Here is a 12889-nt window from a genome sequence, read left to right on the forward strand (position 1 = left end):
AAGTAATATTGTTTATAGCATGAAATTTACTTTAATTTCAACAATAATCAAATGCTTATTTCACTTGCTACACGTAGCTATCTTCCCTTAAATTTGGTTTTAAGGTTTCCCTTAAATTTTTGGTTTTACTAAAATTTTACTAAATTTTAGTAAAAAACGAGTATTTTACTACTGAAGAGACTGAGTTTGGGGTGAAAGAAAGTATAAATCCTGAATGTTGGCTTTGATGTCAGATTTTCTTTACTTAAATCTCTGTTAAAAGAGAAATCTCAAAACATTTTTGTAGCAGCACTGGCGCTTACGTATGTCTATGGTAAACAGAAGTTTAACAATTCCTAGTTCATCTAGTTATCCTTTGAAAATAAAGGGTTTTACAAAACTATGAAGCCCATTGATTGCCTTTAGTTCTGCTAAGCAACTTCTCTTGCCTTTGTACTGGAGTATCATTTTGTGACTGTCTCAAAGAGGGAGGAAAAAGATTTGAAGAAACTGAGCAGGTAGATGAAAAACAAATACATAAGACAGAATTTGTCTGTAAGAGAAATTAATAATCACTGTTGAGTCAGCAGAACCAGCAAAGGGAAGCACTGGAATAAGTGAGTGATCTGAGTAGAATGATTAGGTGAATAGCCTCAACTTTACTACTGTAATACAAATATAACAGGTATGTTTAACTGTGTTCCTTGTTTCTATCCTTGCGTGTGTGTTATGTGCTGTACAGCAATGCTTTAAAAGTAAACCATTTAGTTAAAGAAACTGGAATTTTAAGGAGCTGATGAAAGAGAATTTGTTAGTACTGTGAAGAAGTCTTGTGAAAATCGGTGCTTGTGTGTTGGCAAGTCTTGCATTTTTCTGCTATCCATGAGAAATAAGATCTAGATCTACAAACAGCAAAATTTCTGCTGGCTCGAATAATAACAGTCAAATCTTGTGTTGCAAAATTCTGTTTGTGAAATAATTAATTCAGCTCTTTCCTCTCTTACCCATCAAGGCATGTGACATGTAATTATGTCTAAATCACACCTTAAAGGAAAATGTACTTAGTTTTAGCCTCACATTTATCTAGTTTCAACTGGTCTGCCTCTTTAATGTTTGGCTTTCTCCACTGGTCAGTTAACTTTAAAGAAACAGAGTTTTTCCAGATGTTTAATATGAATCACCTGCTGTTTGCCAGCAAGGACAAAACTAATCCAGCTAATTAAAATGTTTTTTCTTGCTGAACTTTTCTGAGAATGTGTCGCACTCTTTTTAGTTCAGTGATGAGAAGAAACTGATGAGCTCTCACCAGAATCTGCAAGACATTACAGAAGATCAGCTTAGCTTGGCATCTATCCACTACATGCGGTCCCACTACCAAGAAGCTATTGATATCTACAAACGCATTCTTCTTGATAATCGGTGGGCATCTTTACTCTAAACCTTACTGCAGTGTCTCTGATACTGTCGGTATTTGAATTCAATTTAGTTACTTGGTTTCTGAAAGTAGGAATTTTCCCCAATTACTATGTCCCTTTCCCACCGCGAAATGTGCACAAGTTGCAGCCCCTTCAATTTTGTTGATGGCAAAGCATTATTGAAAAATGCATGTGTAAAAAGAAGTCTGCTCTCTGTTGCTGTCTTTTAATGATATTGTCATGTAATTCATTCTGACATCTTTCTTTATTTTGTTACTTACTTCTGAAATTACCTATGGTTGCGTATGTACCTGCTTTGTCTTTTTCTTTTTTTCCCCTCTGATGGCCAGTCTGGTGACCCTTGCTTGTGATTACTGACATTTTCACCACTTAGCCTTTCTAAGAAGGGTTCAGTTCTTGGGTTTTATGTAGAGTTCCTTTCATTCCTTTAAGTCTGAAATTCTTCCCATTTCTATTTATCCTGCAGTGACACTTGTTGATGTTTTTTCCTATCATGTTCTGCAAGTTCTTAAGTCCTTGAATTCTTAAGTGGCTTGAAGTATTGTTTAATAAAATAGAAACTGCCATCCCAGAATACATACCTATCTTTTGGCAGTGTCTCCTCTTGAATGCTTCAGAGAAGTCCATCATAACGTATATAAGTATGTCATGTAATGCTTGGGGAAGAGATTTTAATTTCCAAGTCCTGTACAAGCAATCCTTCAAAGCTAAACGAGTAACCGAGTAACCTTTGTAACAATTATCTTTTAACTTACTGTTTCCACAAATGCCTGTCTTATTTCTGTGTCTAGTTTTTCTGGCTTGATAGCTTGTAATGGCGAGGATTTTCTTGAAATAATTGTACTTGGTATAAGGTAATAAGATCCATTAAAATATTTTCAACGTTTTATGTACGTATTAAATGTCTTTGTAAGTATTGCGTAGAAACTCCTATTCTGCCAGGCCAATTATGGTGCTCATGTTCTGTGTATTTCCTATGTGTGAAGTTGCCACCATTTTCCAGATTTGCAAACCAAAAGTTTTGCAGGTAATTCTTTAAAGCTGCACTAGCTGCCGTTGAAAAAATTAACATGAACCTGGATCTGGAGCTGTGTAATCTTAGCTAACAAACTAGAGCTCTAAAAGCTCTAAGCATTTCTCAGAAACCCCAGTTTTGATGTGCTTGTAAAAGATGTATAGACACGTGAGAGCTTTTTTTTCCACTGATTTTAATGTTCTGTGGTATGACTATCTGGTGGGATTTAAGTGTTCTCTTTAATCCTCTTTCCTGCAGGGAATACCTGGCTCTGAATGTATATGTGGCCCTATGCTATTACAAACTGGATTACTATGACGTATCACAGGAAGTGCTAGCTGTTTATCTTCAGCAAGTTCCCGACAGCACCATTGCTCTTAACCTTAAGGCTTGTAACCATTTCCGACTTTACAATGGGAAGGCAGCTGAGGTATCTATTGGACAGCCCTTCAGTTCACCTTTATTTTAGTTCAAGATTCCGTACAGGTTTTTTTTTCCTTGTTATCTGTCTTAATCAGTAATGTTGATAATGTCCTTTATCTTGTCATTGTGTCCTTCTCTTAGGAATGTCACCTATTGCAGTTTCCCTGGTATTAAACCATCTGTCCACATGTCTGCACACTGGTTTTACAGTTTTCCCAGTCCGCTTTTGACCTTGTGCCTATATGTATTATCCAGTTGCTAAAATCATCACATAGAAGTGGGAGGGCAAAAATCTTCCAGTTACCCAGCACTGCTAGAGGTGTCTTTCTGTCAGCTTTGGGGCTCATATGAAACTACGTTTATGCTTGTGTGCTTTTTTTGTTTTTATCTTAAAATTCTGAAATGTATGTAATTCCAGGCAGAGCTCAAGAACTTGACAGACAGTGCCTCATCGTCCTTTGAGTTTGGCAAGGAGCTCATTAAGCACAATCTGGTGAGTAATGTAGTTGTCGAATTTAATGTGAACTGCACTCGTTTGTAGAGCTTTTCTTGATTATTCATAAAATGGAATATTTTGGGAATTGCAGACCCAAATGAATCTCTGCTGCTATATAAGTCACATTCCATAAATCCTACCTGTATAATCAATGTGCCATCGAGAGTATTTTTTTTTCCTGGAATTTTTCCCAGTTTGAGACTGTGTCAAAATAATAATAATGCTGCTTTTACCCCCAAAGGCATATTAAAATCATTTATGTCTGTAAGAATACCTTTGCAAGATATTTTGTGCAGCCCAGTCAATAAGGACACTGTAGAAACGAGTCAGAATGCCCGACCTTGAATTCTTATTTAGTATGAAAACAATGTGAGTGGAATTAAGATAAGTTGGGAAAATGGTCTTTGTCCAAAAAGTACTAAACAAGGAGTTCATAGGGGAAAAGATTCTGATAAAAGCCAAAATATTTGTGTGTTCTGCAGTAAAAGAGCCTCTAATTACCTGTTAATTTTCCTTGCCGTGGTGATATTATTTTGTTAAAAAACTCGTAACAGTAGATTGCGCTTATTCAACGATGTTTGCTTTGTCATTTTTCAAGAGTGGTCACAACAAGCTAACACTTTTTTCCCCCAAGAGTTAAAACTGCTTTGAAATTGGACTTTTATAAGTTAACATTCTCTATTTTGTTGGTCTTTGTTGCCAGTCATTTATTGAATAAGTATGATGGATTTTGTTGGAGGAACTGTCATGTGAGACTGAAGTATAAAGAATCAACTACTCCTGATCATTTTAGGATCTTGTGGCATTCCAAATAAATGTAGAGTTGTTAGCCTAATTTTTTTCATATGAATACGTCGTAAGCAAATTGTAACTCTGTATGCGTTCCCCTCACTCTTGTCTCAGACCACATTATTCTTTAAAATCTTTGATATATAATGTAGTGCTGGTTTGAACTGCTAAAAGCTGAAATAAGTTAATTTTTACTGATGAATTAAATACTTTATATTCTTCAGAATAAAGATTGTCACACATTGTAATTCTATAGTTATATTAAAGTAGGGATTATGCTAATGCAAGTACCACTGACCTTTTCCTACTGTTAATATAGGAATTTAAGGATTAATTTCCTTGAATTAAGAGATCATAGACAAGATTTTAATACACAGTTATCAATACGCTTCTTTTCTCTGCAGGTAGTGTTCCGAGGTGGAGAAGGGGCTTTACAGGTCCTGCCTCCTCTGGTTGATGTTATTCCTGAGGCAAGACTGAATCTTGTGATTTACTATCTCCGGCAAGGTAAATGCACCTTCCTCCATCTCTTTCATAGCTTCAGGGATGACATTCATTCATCTGATCTCAACTGACTATTCCATTAGATGCTTTTTTTTCCTTTGCAGAAAAATGTAATTTATTTCATTTTCTGTTCTCTGGAAAATCGTGATGTAAGACTTCCCATGGCTTGCAGAGAAGGGCTTTAATCGTGTGCAGTCAAATAAATCTACTTCAGCAGAGTATTGGAAGTTCCTTGGGTTGCGGGAAGTAGCTTTGGGGGAGGTGGTGTTTATATGTTTATAGTGAGAGGACCTCTCCTCTGCCTGAATGTGTAAGAATGGTGGGCGTATGTCCTATGAAGGCAAGGATGACTATTTCTGTAAATGCAGCACAGAATACGAGCCAAAGTGACTTTGAAAAAGGCTACAGTTTGTGAACAAAACATTTAATTCCAAATGTACTTTATAACTCTTAAAGAATGCAGGTAGGTAACCAGAATCAGTTGGAAAGGATTTTGTGCTTGTTTCTCTCCTTCGTTGGCCAACTCCTTTGAATTTTGTCTGAGTTTAGTTTCAGAGCCATTCCTAGTCTCCCATTTTGTTCCTTTATTCAGCAGTGAATTGACTGGCTGAGTGATGAGTAGGTGTTAACTGCAGTCATCTAATACAAGGTGACACGATGATTGCTTTTCCACACACCGCTTTCTTAGAAGCCGTGTATTTTGTCACGTTGAAAAAAATACATTTAGATGACCAGAGCATCTGAAAGCAGAAAAATGTCTTGTCTTAATTTTTAAATAAATAAAGTCCATGCCTGTGTTCTGGTTTTGTTTTTTTTTGGTTTGTTTTCCAAAAATATTGGAAAATTACTAAGAAAAAAGGAGATATATCTTGCTGGCTGAAGTAAGTCACACCAACTTTATATTCTTTGCATCCCAATAAATTCATCAGAGAATCTGAGCGTATGTAACCATAGTACGTTGAAAAAGCCCTGTGAGGTTTTTATAGTGTGATTGACTTGGGGTTTCAGATACTTGTTCTGAGTAACATCTTTATGATTTGTAATCAACAAGGTTGGTGAGATTTAATCTTTGTAGTTGGAATAAATTCTCTTTAGTACTCAGTTGTATCCAGGACTGCTTCTTTTGTCTGCATGTGCAATTGAAATGCTGCCTCATTGTTTCAGTTCAACTGAGACTCTGACAAATTTTACAATATCCCACTACTGATGACTGTTGGCAGTTATAAAAATTCTTATTGCGGCTAATACTGTGCAATAAAATGTAATTAATCTGACTTTGCTAATCTGCAAACATCACAGTCTTCACAAAATATGGCAATTCTATCCCTATTTTGTTTTATTTGATACTAGAGAATGACAATAAGCTTATTTAAATTTCATATGAGGTTATTTAAATTTCACCGTGGTTGTAAATTAGGTATACATTCTCAAGTAAATTCAAATGGTCACAATTGTATATGATTAAAAGTACATTATTACCTGACTTATATTGTATGAATATATAGAGTTCCAGGTAAATAACAGAATCGGATTATTAGTGAGAAGGGACCTCTGGAGATCTCTAGCACATTTATTCAAGGCAGGTCCAATTAGAGGTTGGTTAGAGCCTTGTCCACACAAGCATCTAGTCAGAACTTCCTCTGTTCCACCTTGTGTCCACTGCCTTTCATTTCATTATGGAATCTGTCTCCATCTTCTCTGTACCCTCCCATTAGTTAGTTGTAGACAGTGATAAGATCTCCCTTGAGCCCTCTCCTCTGAAAGCTAAGCAATTGCAGTTCTTTCAATCTCTCCTCAGCCCCCTACCTGCCCTGGGAGCCCTCAGTGCCCTCACTCCAGTATTTCAATGTCTTTCTTGATCGAGGGATCCCAAAATCAGACACAGTACTCCAGGTGGAAACTCACAAGTGCCAAATAGAGAAGAATCCCTTCCCTTGCCTTGATTTTTGCTAATATGAACCACTGTGCAGTTGGCCTCCACTGCTGCAAGGGTGCACTGTCTGTCAGGACCCCCAGGCTGCCTTTTAGCCAGTCATCCCCCCATCTGTCTTGTTGCTTGGGATTGTTTCAAACCAAGCAAGATGCAGGATTTGCATTTTGCTTCCATTAAACATCATGAGATTTCTTTCAGACTTTTTTTTTTTTCAGCCTGTTGAGCTGCTTCTCAATAGTTAGGAACTTGCTTCCCAATTTTTTATCATCTGCAAATTTGCTGAGAGTGCTCTCTATCCTGACATCTGTGTCATTAATATAAGACAGTCTACAGTATTGATCCCTCAGGGATTTGGTTAGTAATGAATCACCAGTTGGATTTTGTACAACTGATCACCGTCCTTTGGTAGTCTGGCCAGTCTTCTGTCCCCTTATCTTATTTAAGCCAGTCCTATCTCTCAAGTTTGGCTATGACAAAGGTATAAGAGACCATGTCAAAGACCTTGCTAAAGCCAAGGTATACAGCATCTACTACTATTCCTTTATCCATACAACCAGTCATACCAGTACACTCTGGCATTGGTAAATCTGTGCCTGCTGTTCCCAGCCACCTTTCTATCCAGTATTACTGTTGCCAATATCACTATAGATAATACTAGTATTATTACCAATTATCTTGCCCAATAATATTGTTAATAATAATATATGTTTCAAATTAAGTCTACTTACACAGAGGCAAATTACATCTTTTGGGATGACTTAAAGATCAGTCTTGTTTACTCATTTGCTGTCAATGTTGCAGTAATTTTCATTAGTTAGGTTCTGTTCTTCACTCTGGTATACAAATGACTTGCATACTGACAAAGGAGGCCAAGGGGAATTAGGATTAAAACCTCTTTCCTGGTTAAGATAAATTTCCATTTTCAAGTCTTGCTAGTGTAGTAGTATCAGTTAAGAATGTGAGAAATAATTACTTCTAATGACTACAGCTGTCACCAAAACTTACAAGGTCTCTGATAAAAATAGTCTTGTGTTTAGACATTCTCTGAACTGGAGTGACTGAAACACAAACATGCATCCCAATTTTTTCAACTCTTTAAGGTAGTGATTTTTAGCAGGACTTGGGGCCAGGTATCCAGTCATAATCTGCTCTAGTAAGATTTGCTAGAGGCTTCTGTTGAAGCCTGAAGAGCATTGTTCTGTGTTGATGAAAATAAAGGCTGCTGTCATTATTTTCATGTTAGTTGTTAGTGAGCTGAGTTAGTAGAAAATAACAACCCTATTTCTATTAAAAAAAAAAAAAAAGAAAAAAAAAAGTGATGACTTTTGGCTAGTCTAGTACCTTATGCTGGCTTACTAAGTGACTTCTTGAGGGAATGGGTAGGAAAGCAGAGGGGTTGGATGGGAACCTGGCAGCTCCAATGTATATTGCCTTAAGTCACCCTGGAGTACTGTCCCCACAGTGTATGGATGGTATGTACTAGCAAAAAAAGTTTTGTTTGATAAGGCTTGTTCTTACAGGCAGCTGGTATAATGCTGTTCTGACAAAATTTTGCCATTAAATAGGGCATCGTCACTAGGTTAGGTTACTAGGCAGACCATAGTGCCAACGTCATTTTAGACTTAGGTAAAGTTTAGGATCTTTTCAGCTTACTTATTTCTTGGGTGGGAAGGAAGTTGTTTATTGAATTCAAACTTTACAATTAAAGTTTAATACTAGTAATGCTTTTTGCTTGTTAGAATTAGGATCAGGTAAGAGCTGCTAGACAGATTTTGAAATATTGATAAGGAAAAGATGAAGTTTCCTTTCAGAATCATGTTACCCTATCCTCTTTGAGGGGTAAATAAATATGAGAAGACAGGAAGATGATGGATTTATTATCTTGACCTTGTACTGTTGAGAAGGCAGCCACTGGATTATGAACAAGGGGACCAAGTCATCTCTACTAGGAAAATTGTAGTAATAAAGAAGCTATTACTCACTCCATGTTTGTTATTTGAGTTCTGGAAAACCATCACCATTGTGATATAAACTCACAATGATTTACGGTTACCTTTCTCCTCCTGTCTAAATGCTTTATTTCTTAGTCTGTGACTATTGAGGAATGTTGTAGAGGATGAGTGATTTGTTCTAATACAGGGTGCTATGGATTGTCATGCATTCTAACGTCTGGTATTTCAGATGATGTGCAGGAGGCTTATAACCTGATTAAGGACCTGGAACCTACAGCTCCACAGGTAATTGGAAACTGATGTAATGGTACATAAAGACAGGGGTTATAAGTTGGTATGAGATCTGCCACGTATAAAACGAGTATCCTCAGGACAGCTTCCCCTGTTCTCACTTTTAAAACTCTTGAGTTTTCCATCTTTTTATCAACAACAGACTTAATGCGCATGCATAAAGTATTATATACGAGCATATATAAGTACTTAGTGTGTTTATTGCTGTACCACCTGGGGTCAGTAAGAATACAGCTCTGTTGCATGCAAACTTGATTCTAGTGAGCTGACCGTTAGAGCATAGATAAAAGTCCTCTTCCAACTACAGCTACTTGTCACTTCTGCCCTGGTGATGGTTACCATCGCACAGATCTACTAGCTCAGATGCTTGTGTGGTTTGTCCCGAAGCCATTTCAATAAAAATGAGCTAGATTAGATTAAACAGTTTAAATAATAGGTCTTCTCTAATTCCATCTCACTTTGGCTGCAATGAGTGAAAACCGCAGTGTTCCTTGGCTGCTACTGTAATTTTCTTTTGTGGCTGTTCCAACATCTTTAGTCTCTGATTTATTCCTCTTTGCAGTTTATTTTCTAAAGGTCACATAGCTGAGCATGAAAGGGACCTTTCATGCGGCTGTGTGAGGATTAGATGGAGAGAGGGAAAAGGAAAACCCCAAGAACACAGATCTGGTGATTCTGTGCTGAGGAGTGTCTTCTGCTGTTGCTTTTCACTTTTTGCATTTTTCAGTATAGCAAGACTTACTTGAACAGTTTTCTGCAGCTATTGTTCCTTTAGCCTCTGTTTCCCCCATATACATGCCTGATATAAAGAACAAGATATCATTCTTGATCACATTTTGAAATTAGTATCTTTACGCTTTCTTTCCATTTTCTCACTCACATTTGGAAGGAACTCCCCGCTAGGACTTGCAAAATTAGTTGTGTATCCTCCTTCAGTTCTTCTCAAATGTCATCTTTGCCATGACGTCTCTAGGTTAATAGAAAACGCTAAAATGATTACTTTGCATACTGGCTAGTACTCTCAGATTGTTTCCTTGCACTCCATTGTTTGTCTGTGTACATGTCTCTCTTTTTTTCCATGTTTACATCTGTGACAGGGCTGTTCAGGTTTATCAGGAGTGCATACTTCAACAGGTTTATAGCTATAACTCTTAATTGTAAGATTTGAATAAGAAGTGAATCTGCTACGTGCTGAGAAAATCTTGCTCAGAGAAGAATTAAACTATAGTTGTGTCTCATAGAGATTACAGGATACTTTACTTCTATTCCTAATTTCAGTAGAGTAACATGACCACAGAGCACAGACCTCTTGACGTTTTTGCCCTTGTGAGAAACGCTATTCGTTTTGGAGCAAGGATGGTAGTGGTTATGATTAACCAATATGCATACTTGAAGTGGGATCTGTGCATTAATATAACAATATTGCACTTGATTATTGGTCATATGATGGTGAAGAGGGCATGATAGTATGTTATGGTGTTCGTTCTGGTGTATTGTCTTTGAGCATAAGACTTGCCAGAAAACACGCTATGCCTTTGCATACCACATATTTAGCCTAAATGACTACCTAACAAGTAGAATGAATTTGGGGGGGGAACTTTGTACTGCTGTGCTGAAGCACTATCATAATATCACAGTAACCAGCTACCTATTAAACTGAGTTGGGATACAGTTGAATTTAGGAAGAAAATAATGGGCAAGTAGGCTTTTACGTGTCTCCTGAAATCTTCACTTTGTCTTCTCTGATACTTTTTACTTTTTTTTCAGGAGTACATCCTCAAAGGAGTGGTAAATGCAGCACTTGGACAAGAAATGGGCTCGGTGAGTGAAGCCCATGACGTTCTCCAGCTTCTCCAGCAGTAGGATGTGAACAGATCTGTAGAGACTGGAATGGAGTGAAAGAGGCAGTCATTTTTCATTTAGATTGCAGGATCTCTGAGTCTTTAAATCTTCTTCCTACAGTACGCAGTCCAGAATGAGTGCAATGCAAATCTCCATTGCTAGTCCTGACAATAAATCAAGCTGAATTTGGGTTCTCTGTCCTGCTTCCAAAAAACCCGTTTGCTTTCTACAGTGTTCTTGTGCATCTAGGCACATACAGTGGCATGTTTACCTTTTCTGGTTTTACTTCAGCCCTCGTTTGTCTCCCCATCTTTTCTTCAGAGTGTATTTTCACTGTGTGTTTTAGCATCAACCCCAGAACTGATGTTGGATTTATTTTTTTTTTTTTTCCTCTCCTAGAGAGATCATCTGAAAATTGCTCAGCAGTTCTTCCAGTTGGTGGGTGAATCAGCCAGCGAATGTGGTATGTTTGAAATGTTCTTTCTCCATTGTATAATCCTTCTTACAATATCCAAATATATACCATCAAATCTTTGTCTGACTGCTGACTGTTAGCATGACTATTGCTAGGTATTTTGTTGCTGTAGTATGAGTAACAAAGTCTAACTTACAGTCTAAAACAAATGTGCAAGTTTAAATTAGAAGGCTCAATTAATTCCAAACCTTACTATATGCATTTGGCCGGAAAACGCTATACTGCAAACTGCTAGTCTTCACTGATAGACACTGTGGCAGCTTGCCTCTGACTAGTAATCCCCATTATAGAAACAGAAGACAACAGCCTAATTAGATGAAGTGTATGGCTGAAACCTCAGAGGTACAGGCACTCACAGATATAGATCTAGGGCTGCTAATGAAAGGCTATCAAGTAGAGTTCTGGCACGGAGTGTGCCCTGGAACTGAGGGTGATAAAACCATAAGTACAGCAAGAAATGGAGGCTCTGGGACTAACTCCTTGTTTGAATAAAAAAAAAAAAAAAAAAAACAAACATGAGAAAACCCAACCAAAAATCAATATATTTTCAATATTTACTTATTCAATAATAGACCAAAACAAGACCTTGTCTTCCCTTTCCCTTGTCAAAGTAAAACCAAAAAATCCTAAATCAAAAAAGCCAGTAGTTGGAACACAGAAATTCAGCCAAAATGGGGCTTCCCAGTATCCCTTGTAGGCATTGTCAGTAGGACTATTTTTGTGGGTGGGTAACTTTGCATGTTTATGGTGCAGATAGTTCATGGTCCTCAGAGACAGAATGCTGTCTCCTGTGTCCATGGTGACTAAAGAGAAGGAGCTCAAGAGACAGAGCAACAGCACTGATCAAACTTCCAGAAATAGTGTTGAGGCATTCTGTTCCCCTTGCAGCCCTTGTACTGTTGAGATCGTGCAGTGCACAACTTCACGTTGGAAGGCTGAAGTGGTTCCATCAATGAGCCTTCCTTCATGCGTTCCTTTTGCATTGAGACTACCCCTTTGGAGTCAGGATCCCAGCTAACAGAAAGAAGCAATATGAACTGTAGTAGTGGAAGATTCGGTTAGTGGGCATAGATCTAACTGGGTTTGTGATGCCAGTAAAGTCACAGGGTGATTGATACAATGGTGGTGGACCCCTTAATACTCATAACAATCATGCAGGTGTGATAAGTGACCATAGCACACATGGGTAAAAAATAATACAGAGATAGTCTGAGAAAAAATATACTGAAAGGAGGTATGGTGAAGATATAGCTCAAAAACAAAACTGAAATTGTTAGGAAGCTAAAAGTCTGAATTTTACTGTGAATTATTTTTAAACCTGTATGCAAAACAGGATAGAGAAGCTGAGATTTGAGGTATGGTTGAGGAGGAAAAAAAAAAGGGAACAGAAACGTAGTCCGATTAGGAAGGTGGGTTAAATGAAAAAAATGAGCCTATGGGAAGGATTGGTTCCAACTAAAGGTAAATGGAAACATTAGTGCTGCAAGCATCTTAATGTCAGTTGGTACTTCCATGTAAAAATTGCTTTGTCGTCTTTTTAAAAACTTATTGGAGAAAGCTGACATACAGAAGAGCACACAGTTCAAGGTAACTTCTTTAGAGGTGAAATAGTGTGAGGGGTTTTTGGTATCCTCAAATGAAGGACAGGTGGAGGTCAACAAACTGTACATAGGAAATAGAAGAGGCAAACAGAGTTCAATTTAGGTAGGACATAACAAAAAGCAAACACATGAAGACCTAATATTTGTATAAAA

General features: G+C 37.5%; 1 protein-coding gene across 2 annotated transcripts in view; it reads left to right on the top strand.

Moving 5' to 3' along the window:
* Positions 1-12889, top strand: part of IFT56 (intraflagellar transport 56) — a 47035-nt gene that overhangs the window by 13842 nt on the left and 20304 nt on the right. Inside the window, exons 6-12 of one of the 2 annotated variants that reach the window (XM_074577285.1) lie at positions 1253-1398; positions 2689-2860; positions 3272-3346; positions 4543-4645; positions 8757-8812; positions 10586-10639; positions 11060-11123. In XM_074577285.1, coding sequence (XP_074433386.1) covers positions 1253-1398; positions 2689-2860; positions 3272-3346; positions 4543-4645; positions 8757-8812; positions 10586-10639; positions 11060-11123 — 670 coding nt within the window. The remainder of the gene's footprint in view (positions 1-1252; positions 1399-2688; positions 2861-3271; positions 3347-4542; positions 4646-8756; positions 8813-10585; positions 10640-11059; positions 11124-12889) is intronic. The other variant, XR_012585758.1, reaches the window with a different exon arrangement.

This window comes from Larus michahellis, chromosome 1 (genome assembly GCF_964199755.1).
Source record: "Larus michahellis chromosome 1, bLarMic1.1, whole genome shotgun sequence".
Classification (NCBI taxonomy): Eukaryota; Metazoa; Chordata; class Aves; order Charadriiformes; family Laridae; genus Larus; species Larus michahellis.